Raw genomic sequence first — 16,271 nt, forward strand, 5'->3', positions numbered from 1 at the left:
ATTCCCTTTTCTGCTCCTCATCCTGTGCCTCTCAGCAGACTTCTTTGGTGCCTTTGCATACATACAAACACACAGACAGGTGCTTTCTTTTTTAAGGGACAACGGAGCTGACTGTTAGAGAATGCTGGCTGGGGCTTGAGGAGGATGATTCTACAGGGGCTAGTTGTTGATATAACTGAATGGCATTGGTTCCAAGGGGAACCAACCCATAGTGCATGCTTGTGGTTTAGAATAGATCCATTTTTGTTTTTTTGTTTTTCTTCTGTTTTTTTGAGATGGATTCTCTCTCTGTTGCCCAGACTGGAGTGCGTTGGTGTGATCTTGGCTCACTGCAATCTTCACCTCCGCAGTGATTCTCCTGCCTCAGCCTCCCAAGTAGCTAGGATTACAGGCACCCACCATCATGCCCAGCTAACTTTTTTTTTTTTTTTTTTTGAGACAGAGTCTCACTCTGTTGCCCAGGCTGGAGTACAGTGGCACAATCTCGGCTTACTGCAACCTCTGCCTTCTGGGTTCAGGCAGTTCTCTGCCTCAGCCTTCCAAGTGGTTGGGATCACAGGCACTCACCACGATGCCCAGCTAATTTTTATATTTTTAGTAGAGATGGAGTTTCACCATCTTGACCAGGCTGGTTTTGAACTCCTGACCTCAGGTCCACCGACCTTGGCCTCCCAAAGTGCTGGGATTACAGTTGTGAGCCACCACACCCAGCCATAAGAATAGATCAGTTTAGGGGGACATGAGGTGGTTAGTTATCTCTGGGTTTTCGTTTTTGTCTTCAACAGCATTTGAAGTGAGTGAGGGGCATCCGGAGCGATGGTTCTAGTGTAGGTATTTGGATGAATTTCATGCCTCTGTGCTTGTGACCCACCGGCAGACCTGGCCGCTGCTTCACAAGGCACGGTGCCTGGCACACCGCAGATGCTCAGGAAGCGCTGTGTGCTTGGCGCTTTTCCAGGTCCGAGGTCCCGGTGGGTTTTATGCCTGGTAGCTTGCCTTGCCACAGCATGTGGTGCAGAGCCCTGTCCCAGGCCTGAGAACCCCGTCACTCAGGCTTTGCTTCCCAGCCTTTGCATGCACCCCTCCCTCCCTGTGACTGGGGAGGCCCGCCCTGCCACCCCCGCCTTTCCACCAGCCTTCTCAGTCCAATTGCCTTCACCTTGCAGACGCGAGGGGTGGGGCTCCAAGTGCACCCGTGGTGTTTCCTGGGACTGTGGCTCTGGCGTGCCAGGAATGCGGTGTGGGGAGAGTCTGAGCTTCTGCGGCCAGCCCTTCGGAGCTGCGAGGTCACAGTAGACATGATGGCCCTCTCCCCTGTGCTCCTGCTCATGGACAGGTTTGTGGCTGCTTTCTTGCCTTTTTGCTGGTGGAACTGGAGACTGAACTGGAAACTGGGTCTTTCCCGTGTGTGTAGCTTTGATAGCATGTGACCCTCGGCCTTGGTTGGGCTGAGGTGTTTCTGTGGGTCTCCCGGTGTGAAATGCAGGTGATCCTTTCTATCCAGGCAGCATCTCTAAGTGCCGGAGCTCCCTGCGCCAGTGTTTGTGCTCATATGTATCTCATGCCCCCTGCACTCCTTTGACTTGGATATTCTGTTTTTAAGGAGTAGCTTTTTTTTTTTGAGACAGAGTCTGGTTCTGTTGCCCAGGCTGGAGTGCAGTGGCATGATCTTGGCTCACTGCAGCCTCTGCCTCCCGGGTTCATGCGATTCTCCTGCCTCAGCCTCCCGAGTAGCTGGGACTGCAAACGTGTGCCACTATGCCCGGCTAATTTTTGTATTTTTTTAGTAGAGATGGGGTTTTTGCCATGTTGGCCAGGCTGGTCTTGAACTCCTGGCCTGAAGTGATCCGCCCGCCTTGGCCTCCCAAAGTGCTGTGATTACAGGCGTGAGCAGCCGTCCCTGGCTGGGGTTAACTTTTTAGTATCAGATGCTACTTGAGTAGCATTTTCTGAAAGAAGAGTGGCTCCAAGTGTTTCCACCTCTTGGGTACTTTGGATTGTGTGTGGAACTAGGAATTTTGAGCACGGTGATTGATCATGGTAGTGGAACCTCACTTTCTTTCTTCATGTTTCCTGTGGAGGAGATAGGATTTTGTTACATCGGAGGTTTGCTTGGAAAGAGGCTGCGTTGCTTTTCCTGTCTCTCTGACAGCTGAGAGGACCGGCCCTTTTCCCTTGCATTTTCAAAGGAGAGTCAGAGGCCTGTGTAGCGATGTCAGTTTTTGGGGGGTGGAGATCTGGAACGTATACCTCGGAAGTGGGATTTCGAGGAAGCATTTAGGTGTTGCCTTCTCTAACCTTGGTGAATAACAGGATTGCTATGTCCCTTCAGGAGGAAGCGTCTTAGCCTCGCCGGGCCTCAGTGTCCTGTCCGTACGGTGGCGGCTGTAATACCTTTCTTGTAGGGTTATGGGAGGAGGATGTAAAACACAGGGAAAGGGCCTGGTGCAGCACTAGGCAGGCACCTGGTAGTGCCCTGCCCCAGGTAACTATGATTCAGAAAGTGGTGGCAAAGATGCCCTCCTGGGCCAGGCAGTCTCTGTGGGAGCCGAGTGCTGCATGGCTCAGCTGGGTTCCGACTGCTTTGGAATCGGAAGTTGCCAGCAGTTTCGGTTGACAGACAAAGGAGGGAAAGAGCGAGAAGCCCTGAGTGACTGCTGAAGTGCAAACAAGCATTGAAGTGTACAGTATCTTGAGGGAGGGGGACTTTGGGTTTATTTCTTAAGACTTGAGAGGCTTTGAGAAAGCTCTGATGAGTGTCTGCGGCTTGTGGAACCTGCCCCACCAGGTCAGGGAAGATTGCGTCCTGCCTCCCCTGCTGTCCTCTGCCTTCAGGGACAGGTAAGTCTGAGTCGCAGCTCTGTGTTGCTTAGGTGGACGAGTCTGGGCCCGTCTTCCCAGCCTCCTACCTTCCTCTTGGCTAAGTGCGATAATAATTCTCATGTAATCTTTATAAAAATTAATTGAAAAAAGCTTTCATTCAGTAATCTGAGTGTTTTACTCAGTGCCAGGAACAGTACTCAGTACTGTTACTGAGTTACTACAGTACTCAGTACACTGTTACTACAGTACTCAGTACACTGTTACTACAGTACTCAGTAGGCACTAGAGACGGAGCGGTAATTAGAAGAGGTGGTACCCACTTCCATGAGCTTTACATTCTGCTGAAGGAGACAGATCATAGCCCCCCGACTTGGACTTTGTGTTCGTAATAAAGTTTTTTTCTTAAAGAGAATCCCCCAAACTGTGTAAGCTTCAAGGCCCTCCAAACCTAGATCCGCCCCTGCGAACAGATGATGGAAGTGCCGAAGTAGCAGGTGTGGTGGAGTGTGGCGGAGTGGAGGGGATTGCACAGGACAGACCACCCCTGGCCAGAGGCTCCTGAGCAGCTCTGGCTCACTGTGGCTAGATCTTCTATTCCAAGAGAAGCTGGAAACCCAGGTTTTTTTGTGATGTTTAAAAGCATTGAACAAATCAAACTGTAGAACATGGCGTTGACAGAAAACACAGGCTACCAACATGTCATCCCTGCTGAGGGCACCTGCACACGCGCCTACACAGACCTGCCATTGAATGCCGAGAGCGTGTGGAATGACTGATAAGCCCGGTCCCCCTTCACTCTCACCTGGCCCTAGGAGGAAGTTGGCATGATCTCTAATTGCAGATGAAAGGAGACCCAGGGACCAGGGTCGCTTGCCCGGGGCTGCTTCTCTGTGGAAGGGCAGGGCTGGCATAGCCCCTGGTCGGTCTCCCCAAAGCCTCCTGTGCCTCACTGCTTAGCCAATGCAGGTGACACGAGGTCACCTCCCACCTTGTGGCTTTCTAGATGCAGATGGGTGCCTGAGCTGCCTGGGCAGGGAAGGAGCACTGGGTCTGTGGCCGGGCTCTGGTGTGGGGGCCTTCTCACCAGGAGGGCCGCGGTTCCTCACCGCTCCATTTGCTAGAAGCAAACGAAGGTGGCTCCGGGAGTGGGATGGACAGCGAGTAAGCTGCTTCCGGCTACTTGGTTATATTTGCCTTTTTACCATTGATTGGTGTCTCCTCCACCAGGCCCCACAGCTTTGCCTTTCTTAGGAAAAGTCTGGCAGTGGAGCAGGAGCATGGTTGCATGGTGCTGGGAGCCACATCGCTTGCTGTGTGTTCCTCTTGAGGGTAGCGCCGGCCCGCCGTTCTTCATTTGTACTGGGAGGAAAGTGAAGAAACTTGTGGCCTGTACTGGGAAGGCAGACTCCATGTGTCCACCGGTGCTTGCCTGGGGAGGCCTGGAACGGCCTGAGTTTGAGTCCCAGGTGGGTGACCTTGAGAACTGACCTAACGTGTAGGCTATTTTCCTTGGAACGCTATCACCAATCTCACGCTCAAGCAGTGGGTGATGTTTACAGTAAATTCCATGGGAGCAGGTGCTCCATGCCTGAAACAGTGTCTGACTTAGAGTCAACATACATTTGAACAAGTAAATATTTAGGTCAAGAAATACTTGGACAGATGGAGGTGAAAGTTGCCGGCCTGGTATGGCGTCTCCTTGCTGTGTGAAGGTCTTTTGTTTCTGTGTTCTGAAGTCATGGGCACGCTTCCTCTCCTTTACACACGCAGGGCTCGCCTCTCGCTTTTGCTTACTGGTCTCCTCTGGTATTGCCAGCAGAGGAATTTGGGCTGGTGACTGGGCACTTCTTGCTATGTTCCTGGGAAGAGAACATGTCTTTTAGGTTTTATCTTAGAAAGTTAGAGAGAGGAGGCCAAGGCAGGAGGATGGCTTGAGCCCAGGAGTTCGAGACCAGCCTGGGCCACATGGTGAGACCCTGTCTGTACAAAAATTAGCCGAGTGTAGTGGGATAAGCCTGTAGTTCCAGCTGCTTGAGAGGCTGAGGTGGGAGGACTGCTCGAGCCCAGGAGGTTGAGGCTGTAGTGAGCTGTGTTCACACCACTGCATTCCAGCCTGGGTGACAAAGCGAGACTCTCAAAAAAATAAATAAATAAATAAATAAAAGGGGGTGCTGGCTTTTTTTTAATGGGCTGGTTTTATCATCCCCTTGTTGGGATATCCCAACCCTCTTGAGGAGGTTAAGCCCACAGTGCTGCCTAGAAATATAACTCAGCCCTTTAGCCTGGGCCAGGCTCACCCTGCTCCCAGGTTCTCAGCTCCCCAGGGATGGCACTGCTTACTGTGCTCTGTGTCCCACTCAGCAGCTGAACACAGCGCCAGGTGCGGGTCAGGGGTGAGTCAAGTCGCTCTCCAGATGACTGCTCCAGGTGGCCAGCCCGCAACACAGACCTGCAGTTACAGCCGGAGTCTGCAGTTGCCTGGCCAGCCACCTTTCCAGCGGCCTTAACTGCTTCATACTGGGGGTGGAGCGGGTTATGGAGCATCCTGACTTCAGTGGGTCTAGGAGGTGGGTGATGGGGTAAAGGTGATACAGGTGATCCCCACCTATACACACACACACACACACACACACACACACACACACACACAGAGATATTACTGAACAATCTTTTTATGCTTTATTTTTTGAGAGAGGGTGTCGCTCTGTCACCCAGGCTGGAGTGCAGGGAGCTCACTCAGCTTGTTGTATCTTCTAACTCCTGGGCTCAAGCGATCCCCTCACCTCAACCTCCCAAGTAACTGAGACCATAGGTGTGCACCACCACGCCTGGCTAACTTTTTTTTTCACATGTTTTGTAGACACGAGGTCTTACTATCTTGCCCAGGCTATTCTCAAACTCCTGGCCTCAAGCGATTCACCCACCTTGGCCTCCGAAAGTGCTGGGATTATAGGCATGAGCCACCGGGCCTAGCTTGAACAGTCTTCTTACTGCCCTTCCCTGGAATGCTCTCACCCTTCAATCTTCTTTCTCTCACCCTTCAAGGCTGGACACTCCTCTTGGTTCTCACGGTGTCCCTACCCCTGTCTCGTTGGCCAGTTTATTGGTCAGCTTCTTGAGGATGGTAGCCTTATTAACTCACCTGTTTGTTTTATAGTCTGGGCCTTGGAGACAATAGGTACTTACTTAAGAGTGTGTGTCACTGAATGGAATATGCAGGGTTCCAGGCCCCGCAGTAGGTGCTGGGTGCTTTCCTGGCTTTCTTTTTATCGTATTTAATCGTGGGAGGTAGAAATGAGGCTCAGAAGCAATGCCTGCCAAGAGGTAAAGTCGGGGGCAGACACAGCTCTGCCTGCTTCTCTGAAGCCCTTGGTCCCCGCTGGGCCTTCCCCCGGGCTGGTGTGAAGGCTGTGGTCCTCCTCCAGGCTCTCAGCCGGCTGCTGCTGTTTCCGGCGGGGCCTTGGCCTCTGGGAAGAACATTGTGGGCAGGGGTTTGTGCAGAGCTGCTGAGTGGGAACAAGGGGGCGTCACGGGCTCAGCTCTCCACGCAGCCCCTTCTCTGGAACCCTCTCAGGATCTGTTTTTGAGGCATAGTAAGCATGGCGATTGTACTTAGGCTGTGAAATAAACATTTTCATGTCTCTTCCAAAGGCCTTGTTTTTTGGTACCAGCAGCGCATCACTGAGTACTTGCATTTCTTTGGCCTTTTGCTTGCTGTCACTTCCTACCTAATGGAACAGGAGTGGCCCCATCTTGCCAAGTTGTGTTGCTAGGAGTACAGAAAAATGCTGTACTTTTTTGGGGTGTGATGAAGGATGATTTGAAGGATGGGGTGGGGGTGGTACAAAGCATTTCATTTTCTAATGTCAGAAATACCTAGTTTTGCAGTGGCTTTTAAATTTTTTATGAACTTTTTTCCATCAGCAATACGTTTGCATGGCTCAGAAATCAAAAAGTACAAGATAGTATATGGGTGAAAAGTTGACTTTCTAACTTGTGCCTTTTCTTTTTTCTTTTTCTTTTTTTTTTTTTTTTGAGACATAGTCTGACTCTGTTGCCCAGGCTGGAGTGCAATGGTGCGATCTCAACTCACTGCAACCTCCGCCTCCCGGGCTCAGGTGATCTTCCCACTTTAATCTACCAAGTAGCTGGGACTACAGATGTACATCACCACGCCTGGCTGTTTTTTTTTTTGTTTTTTTTTTTTTTTTTGTATTTTTTATAGAGACAAGGTTTTGCCGTGTTGTCCAGGCTGGTCTCAAACTCCTGAGCTCAAGTGATCCGCCCACCCCTGCCTCCCAAAATGCTGGGATAACAGGTGTGAGCCACTGTGCCTGGCCTACCCCGTGCCTTTTGCTACCCAATATCCTGCCCCAGAAGCAATGAATATAAGCAGTTTTTGTGTTCTTCCAGAGAGTCTGCGCCTGTACAGGCAAATGCAGATGCAGGTGTTACTTGGCATGCCTTGTATGATTATGTACCCTGCATTTTTCCCTTCAAAAAAATGCCTGTCGGCCTCCTGAAAGCTGCCTGTGAGTGTATCAGGAACTCTTGGATTGTTTCCAGACTTTATCTGACATGAAAAAATAATATAATATATTTTAGGTCAGCCAGCATCTTTCAGCGTGATGAGCTGCACCTTTGGCGTGTCCAGTGGCTCCCGTATGGGACAGCACAGGCCCCAACCTGTTGTCAGAAGGTGAGGGGTGTTGGAGCCTCCAGGCAGTTTGCTGTTTTCAGCCCTGCTGCCTCTCTTCAGGTGTTGCCCTTCCAGCCTAATCGGGTGCACTGCACAGGCCTGTGAAAGAGCCTGGTAACAGTGTGGAGGAGGCCGAGAGAGGCCAGAATCGGTGCCCAGCGCGTACCTGACTACTCTTGTTGGGAAGGGGACTTCTGAACGTCCGTTTTGTCCTAGTTAAATGTGTGAGCTGTGGACTTCGCTCCTAATTATCAGGACGCAGCGTCCTGGGGTCTGGCACTCCTGGACCTGGGATCTCTGCCTTCACAGAAAAACGGACATGCCATTATTTTTAACATACTTTGTTGGTGTCCCCTGTCTTTTCCTCATTACTTTGCAAGTCATTGGAGAAGTGCCCCAGGGAAGCACTGGGCCCTTTTCCCTGTGCAGAAGTGCTTCTGCCTCTCTCTGGCTTACAGGCAGGCCCTTCCCACAGCCGGGTGTGGCCTGATCCCTGACAGCCCCCAGTGTGTCTCCCAGGCTCTGCCGTATGGCTTTAAAATGACACTGAGCAGCCTGTGTGGACAAATCCTGGTGGGGCCAGCACCTTTCAGGGCACCCTTTGATGGGCACTCCCCATTCTTGTCAACTGTGGCCCCCCAAATCTCTCTGTGCCATGGGGGAGCCGAGCTGGCCCTGCTGAGGAGTTGAGTGAGGAAGAATTTCTCTGCAGTGCCCAGTCCACGAGGAGCTGTGCCTGGTGGCAGGGCTGCGTGTGCATGGCCGAGCTGGACCCCCTCATTTAATCCTGGGTCTTCTCTCGGGGGCACTTGTGGGCAGAGGGAGCAGCCTGTGTGGCAGGCCTGAGGTAGGCAATTGGAGCCACGATGCCATTACCACAAAAACAGGTGCAAGTCCTTGGCGGGATTTGTGGCAGGGCTGGCGTGGTCCACTTGTGCTTATAGAAGATGGCCCTGGTAGAGAGTGTTGCTGGGGTCTAGGGTTTGGTGTGGAACTGCACCTGTGGGGTGCCTGAAGGAGGGGCAAGGCAGGCACAGCTGGAGCGCGACTGGCATCTGTCTGTGGGGTGTGTGCAGCTGAAAAAAGGCAGGAGGACAAGGAGGCTGGGCAGTGGAGCCCTGGTGTTAACCTGGAAGACTGGAGGGTTTAGAGCACATACGACTCCTGTTTCTGTTGGTCAGTGTCTGAATGAATGCGGCCAAGGGCTGAGAGAGAGTGTCTTGCTCTGGCCTCCTGACTGCAGAGGCGCATCTGAGCCAAGGCTGATTGATGGGGCTTTTAACACGAGATATCAGCCTTTTAGAAAGAAGAAATGGTTCCCTCATCTTTGCGGACGTTCTCAGGTCTCCTCTCCCACCTGCTGCAGGAGGAGGGATCTGAGTCTGCACCCTGGATGAAGGGGCTAGGTAGGAGGTGAGATATGCCAGCACCCAGGTGCTGTGCCGGTACGGACGGTGGCGGGAGAGGCACCACATCCATGCGCTAGCACGTGTACACGTCGGGGTAGTGTGGGGCAGGACTCATGAACTAGAGTCCGGGGCTCTCAGGGAACCCCGCTGCGACAGCACGGGTGACACCGACCGTGTGTGGGTTGGAGGCAGGGCACCTACAGATACCGATTGTTTACTTGCCGTGCCCTTGGTGGTGGGGTTGCGGCAGCTGCAGGTGGGTCTCACCAGGGTTAATGAGTGCTCTGTGTCCGCACGGCAGCTGAGACAGCTTGGAGGCCAACAGCTGCCTGTCCTTAACGCTGCTAGTAGAGTGAGTGCTTTTGCTCCATGGGACAAAGGAGTTTCTTCTTCCCACTGAAGGGCCCTTTACTGGGGATGCAAAACAAAAGGAGTCCAGCGTTCTCTCGGGCAGGGTTGGCAAATGGCCCTCACCCCCTGCTGGCCGCCCCCCGGCTCCCAGCCCCCTCCAGGGAGGCTGTGGTGGTCTACACTCCTCACCTGCTCTCTCCCAGCCCCCCACCACCCATGACCCCTTCTTTCCAGGGGGACTCCTTCCTGCCGAGAGGTTAAACCTCTGTTGAGTTCTCAGTCTCGGGCCTTGATTCGTCTGGGTTGCACTCCCCTTACCTGACCCCTGTGCCTTGCATGTCAGTCCTACCTCCTCATCGCCCTACATTTGCCTCCCCTGCAAACACACACGATGGCTGCTCCATTTGCCAGCAGACACCTACTGCGTGCTGGGTAGATCCTGGGGATGCAGAGGTGACTCTACCCTGCCCTCCGGGAGACCCCACCGAAGGCAAAGACATGTGGAGAGGAGAGGGGATGGAGTCCATCCCATAAGCACAGAATGAAGGGAATGCCCTGTGCTCTGGAAACAGAAGCAGGGGAGCCCAGGCCCGGGCAGCTGGTCTGGGAGGGCTCTGCAAAATGCCCCGACGGCAAGTGTTAGGACTTCCAATGCTGGGGGTGGGGGGTGGGTAGTCGGTGGGGGGGGGCGTGGGACAGGTGCATTTGAAATAGTGAAAAGAGGAAGCTAGGAGCCAGCAGCCCCTCTGTTCTGTCTCCTGTGAGTGTCAGAGATGGTGGCTGTAGCCACTGTGTGCTCAGCATCTGAAGGCCAAGGGGTGGGCTGACTCACTGGGCCACACAGCCCATGAAGCAGCAGCTGACGGACTGCTGGACTCCGGACCAGCAGCACCAGTGTGGGCTCCCTGTCGGGCAGACAGCATAGGTGTTGAAGGGACAGAGCAGATGGGCTCTGCAGTGCCCAGGCTCGCTCCTGCCCGGCTGTGTTGTCTCACTGCACCTGACCTGAGAGCGATGCCCCAGGCCCGCTCCTGGCCGGCTGTGTCGTCTCACTGCACCTGACCTGAGAGCGATGTCCCAGGCTCGCTCCTGGCCGGCTGTGTCCTCTCACTGCACCTGACCTGAGAGCGATGTCCCAGGCTCGCTCCTGGCCGGCTGTGTCCTCTCACTGCACCTGACCTGAGAGCGATGTCCCAGGCTCGCTCCTGCCCGGCTGTGTCCTCTCACTGCACCTGACCTGAGGGCGATGTCACAGGCTCGCTCCTGGCCGGCTGTGTCCTCTCACTGCACCTGACCTGAGAGCGATGTTTGGTCATGTGATGAGCAGGTGCATGTCCTTGGCTCCCCCTTGGCCTCCCGGGCCCAGCCACAGCTACGCCAGGGCTCCCGATGCCTCGCCCACCAGAAAGGAGGACGTCCTTTCAGCCCAGAGCCCAGGCTGCAGCATCTTTTCACTTGTAGTGACTTGTTTTGGGGTTGCATTTCTGCCTCTTAACCCACAAAAAAAACAAAAAACAAAAAAAAAAAAACATGCTTTTTATGAGCTTTTCAAAAGTCATGGCTTATCGTGTGATCCTAAGCTCGTATGTTAAAAATAATCATACAACTTTGATTTTTTTTGAGACTGAGTCTCACTCTGTTACCCAGGCTGGAGTGCAGTAGTGTGATCCCGGCTCACTGCAAGCTCGGCCTCCCAGTTCGTGCCTCAGCCTCCTGAGTATCTGGGACTACAGGCGCCTGTCACCACACCCGGCTAATTTTTTGTATTTTTAGTAGAGACGAGGTTTCACCGTGTTAGCCAGGATGGTCTCGATCTCCTGACCTCGTGATCCGCCCGCCTCGGCCTCCCAAAGTGCTGGGATTACAGGCGTGAGCAACCATGCCCGGCCTGTATTTTTAATAGAGACGGGTTTCGCCATGTTGCCCAGGCTGGTCTCAAACTCCTGGCTCAAGCAATCCACCTCCCCAAGTGCTGGGATTACAGGCGTAAGCCACTGTGCCTGGCCACAACTTTGATTTTTGACATTAATTTTTATCTGCAGTACCTTTGTACAGACTAATAACAGTGTTAGCTGAGACCTGAAAAACCATGGTTTCTGTTCCTCTTAGTCGCCCTCCTGCCAGCCCCTGTTTCAGTGAATAACACTCCAGCTTGTGCTCAACCTTCCAGACTGTGAATCTGGGAGCCGCTCACCCAGACTTCTCCTTTCCGCACATCCCCACACCCTGCGGCTTCTGTGCAATTCTCCTGTCCATTCCTTAGACCCTCTGCAGCTCCTGTCCCTCCAGAGTAAAGAGGCCTGTCCCGAATCCTGGTGCCTTCCCCTTCCTGACTGTAGTTTCCCGGAGACGGACAATGCCTCTTCAGCAAAATGTACACCCTTAGTGAACCCAAGTTCTGGATGCCAGGTTCTTAGTATCTTCTACTGCCTGAAGTTTTAACCTGGTTTAATTGTTTAAGTCCTTCACTGATGGTGAAATCTTAGATGTTCAATGGATTGGATCTCAGACAGTTCAAAGTTCATTTTCTTTTTCTTTCTTTTTTTGAAACAAGGTCTTGCTCTGTCGCCCAGGCTGGAGTGCAGTGGCGTGATCATAGTGAAAGTCCATTTCTTATAAATAGAAATTGCCTTGAGCTATGAAACTATTTCCGAAATGATTATAACCACCACAGAAAAGAAAGGAAACCGTGAAACTATTTGTTTTCTTTTTTTTGAAAGTTTCTGTAACTTTATTTTGATAAAATTTCAAATTTACTAAAAAATTGCAAAAAACCCCCGGAACTCCGATATATTCTTTAGCAGATTTACCGACTATATTTGGCTCCGTTTGTTCTGCTTCTCTTTATATATGATGGTATATATGCATATTTTTTCCTGCGCCATTAGAAGAGTAAGTTTGAGATACCATGTCTGTTTTACCCTTAAATATATCAGCATATTTCCTAAGAACAAGGGTATTCCCTTATGTAACCATAGAACAGTTGTCAAAGTGAGGAAACAACATTAATCTAATGCTGTTGTCAAATCCACAGTCTGTAATCAAACTTCATCAGTTGTCCCAATAATCTTTTTGTTTGTTTTTTGAGATAGAGTCTCGCTCTGTCTCCCAGGCTGGAGTGCAGTGGTGCGATCCTGGCTCACTGCAGCCTCCGCCTCCTGGGTTCAAGTGATTCTCCTGCCTCAGCCTCCCGAGTAGCATGAGTCACCGTGCCTGGCCCTCTTTCGTGTCCTTTTAATCTGAAACAGTTTTTCAGCCTTCCTTTGTTTTCATGATAGTGACATTTTGAGAGTTTACGGGTCCATGATTGTATAGATTGTCTCAGTCTGGGTGTGTCTGCTTCTCTTCATGATTGGATGCAGGTCGTGCATTCTTGGGCATCAGCGCCATCGACTTGGTGTGTTGTTCCCCGTGCATCAGATCAGGTGTCCTGTGCCATCTGTCCTGGCTTTTTTTGAAATAGAGACAAATGTCTTGCTCTGTCACTCAGACTGGTGGTGTAATCATAGCTCACTGTAACCTTGAACTCCTGGGTTCCAGTGATCTGGCCTTAGCCTCCCCAGTAGCTAGGGCTGCTGATACATGCCACCGTACCCGGCTAATTTAAAAAGATTATTTGTAGAGACAGAGTCTCACTCCGTTGCCCAGGTGGGTCTCAAACTCTTGGCCTCAAGCCATCCTCCTGCCTTGGCCTCCCAGAGTGCTGAGATTGTAGGTGTGAGCCACCACTCCTGGCTGGTGGTGTTAGCTTTGGTCACTTGGCTGAGGTGGTGTCCCTCAGGTTTCTCCAGCAAAAGGTTATTTTGCTTCATGTAATGAATAAGGAATTTGTAGGAGACACTTTCAAACTGTGTAAAAATCCACTCCTCATGCAGCTTTCCCCACTGGTGTAAGCATCCGTCGATCATTTCCTAGCTCCATCGGTCTTTCTCTCCTTACTAGGTGGCTTCCCAAGAGCTTCCCTCCTCCTCCATTAATTTCTGTGTTTGTTTATTGGTACCTATATGGACTAGTGGATTTCTCTTTTATTCATTGAGTTATAATCCATTGTTCTCATTATTTGGATGATTAAATTGTTCCAGATTGAGCCAGTGGGAGCCTATTCAGGCTGGCTACTGTTTCTTTTAGACATGTCCCAGTATTTCTTTGAGAACTTTGTTTCTAGTCCGGCAAGATGCTGCAGGCTCATCTTGTACTTTCTGGTAACTGCTGGAAGCCATTTGTTTTTAATGAATGCATTGATACAGTGCATTCCAAACAGTTTATTTTGTTTGAATACTACCAGTTGGGATTTATTTGTGTTATTTGGAACTTCTGTTCACATGTTCTTTGGAGAGAAGACCTTGTGACCATCTCATGAGTAATTTTTTTTTTATGGTATGTGAATACTCGTTATAAATAGGTAATACAGATTTACCTTGTACATAATTTAAGCTAGAGGTTACGTACTGAAGCAGCTGTTACTCTTAAACACTAACTGTGTACTTGAAATTTTAATTTGTGTAACAACCTTGTAGAACATGGGGCAGTGTGCCCTTGTTAAACACAGGAAACAGGCTCAGAGAGGTTAATATACTGGTCCAGTGTCATGTGGCTAATGAATGGTTGAGCCAGGGTTTCAATTCAGTTTAGTCTGACTTCAAAGCTTACTTTTTCTGATACCCTTTGTTATGATATAACACATTTTCTTACTCCAAATTATAGAATTAGTTGAATAACGAAAAGGTTTTTTGTTTGTTTGTTTTTGAGACGGAGTCTTGCTCTGTCACCCAGGCTGGAGTGCAGTGGCGTGATCTCTGCTCACTGCAAGCTCCGCCTCCCGGGTTCATGTCATTCTCCTGCCTCAGCCTCCCTAGTAGCTGGGACTGCAGGCCCCTGCCACCATGCCCGGCTGATTCTTTGTATTTTTAGTAGAAACGGCCTTTCACCGTGTTAACCAGGATGGTCTCGATCTCCTGACCTCGTGATCCACCCACCTCGGCCTCCCGAAGTGCTGGGAGTACAGGCCTGAGCCACCATGCCTGACCAACAAAAAGTTTATTTCTGGCTTAAGGTCTTTCTCTTGCTGCATAATTCAGTGTGTGTATGAAAATAAAATCTGAAGAATTAAAGTACATGGTTCTCAGAGGAAAGTTGACTTGTTTTTATTGGAGTGGTTCTGCTGTCCTGCTGTTTCTTTAATTACCCAGAAATGCCCTAACCTTGTTATTTTCTTCCTATAGGAATTTGCTTGCTAGAAAACAAAGTGCAAGACTTGACAAACACAGCGACCTGGGATGGAAGTTATTTGGGAAAGCGTCACTCCGAGAGAATGCTCAGAAGGATTCAAAGAGAATACAGAAGGTACACAAGATCTGAAATCACAGAAATAGGCTGTTGGATGTGTTCAGCATATATTCATGAACCTTGCAAAAATGACCATATTGAGTCTGAAACTGGAAATCGCTTTGTATTATCTGCATGCCACGTTCCTCAAATTTAAGTCTGTATTCAGAATGTGGATGAATTTAACCTTCATTTCTTATAGCTTGTAACATGCACATAGGAGAGACCATGTGACAGAGGTGGGCTCTAGATGTTGATAACGGCATTTAGACAGAGCTGGGTTCTAGATGTTTATAACTGTATTTAATCAGTGTTAATAGTTGCAAATGTGTTTATCATCAAATTTGTATTGTTTGATATTAAACGTTTCTCCCGTGGGTTTCTTGGAGCTCACATCCTTCCTGTGCTGCTCTGGGACAGGAAGGCGAGGGCCGTCATTCCCCGGCTCTGCTGGGACGCCGCTCCCTTGCTCCCTCTGAGGCTGCCTACTTTTGGGGTGGGGGTAGGGTTCACGGTCAGGCCAGGCCTGCATGTCCTCACCACTGGGCTGCCTTGCTCCTTACGATGGGAGAGATGCCTCTGCTGGATGCTTGCTTGTGCACGGACACAGCAAGTCCACGGCCCAGGCAGCCCTGACTGTTGCTGCCTGCAGCTTCTCCTAGGCCCTGAGTCTCGGCATCAGCTGGCTCGGCATCCTAAGAGTCTGCTGTCTGTCCCCAGCGCCGTGACATTGCCCCCAGCACCCTCGCTCCTCCAACCTGAGTTTTATATTCATTGACATTTGTCCAGTAAACACTCCTGAAGCTCCACTAAGCGCCAGGCCTCATGCTTGGCACCGGGGTTGGAAGGGACACAGTACCCATGCCCAACAGCGTCCCTGTGGGAAGATTCCAGGGCAGGTACAGGAGGAGTGGCGTGGCACGAACAATTGAGGTTAAAGGTGTGACAGGAAATTAATTGCTATGGGGATCATGTACTGGGTGATTACTGTGTGCTAGTTCTGATTCAGCACTCGTGTTTCTAGTTCCTTTAAAACTCGCAACAACCTGGTGAAGAAGATAGTATTATTAAACTCAGTTTACCAAAGAAGCGCTGAGACACAGAGGCTGAGTGACTTGACGTGCAGGGTCACATCGCTAGTAAGTAGCAGAGCTGGAAACTGGCCCCAGACAGTGGGGTTCCAGGACCCCTTTCGCAGGCAGGGCCAGGCAGGCAGTGGGGACAGCACGAGATAAGGACGATGTGCAGCTGAGCCCAGGAGACTGCCAGGAGGAGGCTGGCCATGGGGCCCGTGTGCTGTGCCCGGTAGCCTGCCTCCAACCCCAAGACTTTGCAGAGCCTCTGAGTGTTTACTTAGGTAAGGAGTGATGGCATCACCCTGGGTAAGAATATGGCTCTTGGGCCAGCCCAGGCAAGAGAAAGTGGGGTCTGGCCCAGTGCTGTGTTGTTGGGTTACAGAGGATGCCCCTTTAAGTGCTAAATGGATGGGGAGTGACTTGCTGGTGACCTGTTAAGTGTGGGGAGCGGTTTGTGGGGGGTGAGGCTGGAGCACAATGTTGAGGCTCCTGGGCAACAAAGTGGGTTTCCACATGCCACATTCTTCATGCGCCGGCAAGTTGAATTTGGTTTGAGTGTCGTCTGCCATTCTCTGCTTGTTGATTATT

General features: G+C 51.0%; 1 protein-coding gene across 4 annotated transcripts in view; it reads left to right on the top strand.

The window, feature by feature from the left end:
• Positions 1 to 16,271, top strand: part of TBC1D14 (TBC1 domain family member 14) — a 124,872-nt gene that overhangs the window by 43,630 nt on the left and 64,971 nt on the right. For all 4 annotated transcript variants that reach the window (XM_008017992.3, XM_008017990.3, XM_073012523.1 and 1 more), the window contains exon 3: positions 14,505 to 14,625. In XM_008017992.3, coding sequence (XP_008016183.2) covers positions 14,505 to 14,625 — 121 coding nt within the window. The remainder of the gene's footprint in view (positions 1 to 14,504; positions 14,626 to 16,271) is intronic.

This window comes from Chlorocebus sabaeus, chromosome 27 (genome assembly GCF_047675955.1).
Source record: "Chlorocebus sabaeus isolate Y175 chromosome 27, mChlSab1.0.hap1, whole genome shotgun sequence".
Taxonomy (NCBI): Eukaryota; Metazoa; Chordata; class Mammalia; order Primates; family Cercopithecidae; genus Chlorocebus; species Chlorocebus sabaeus.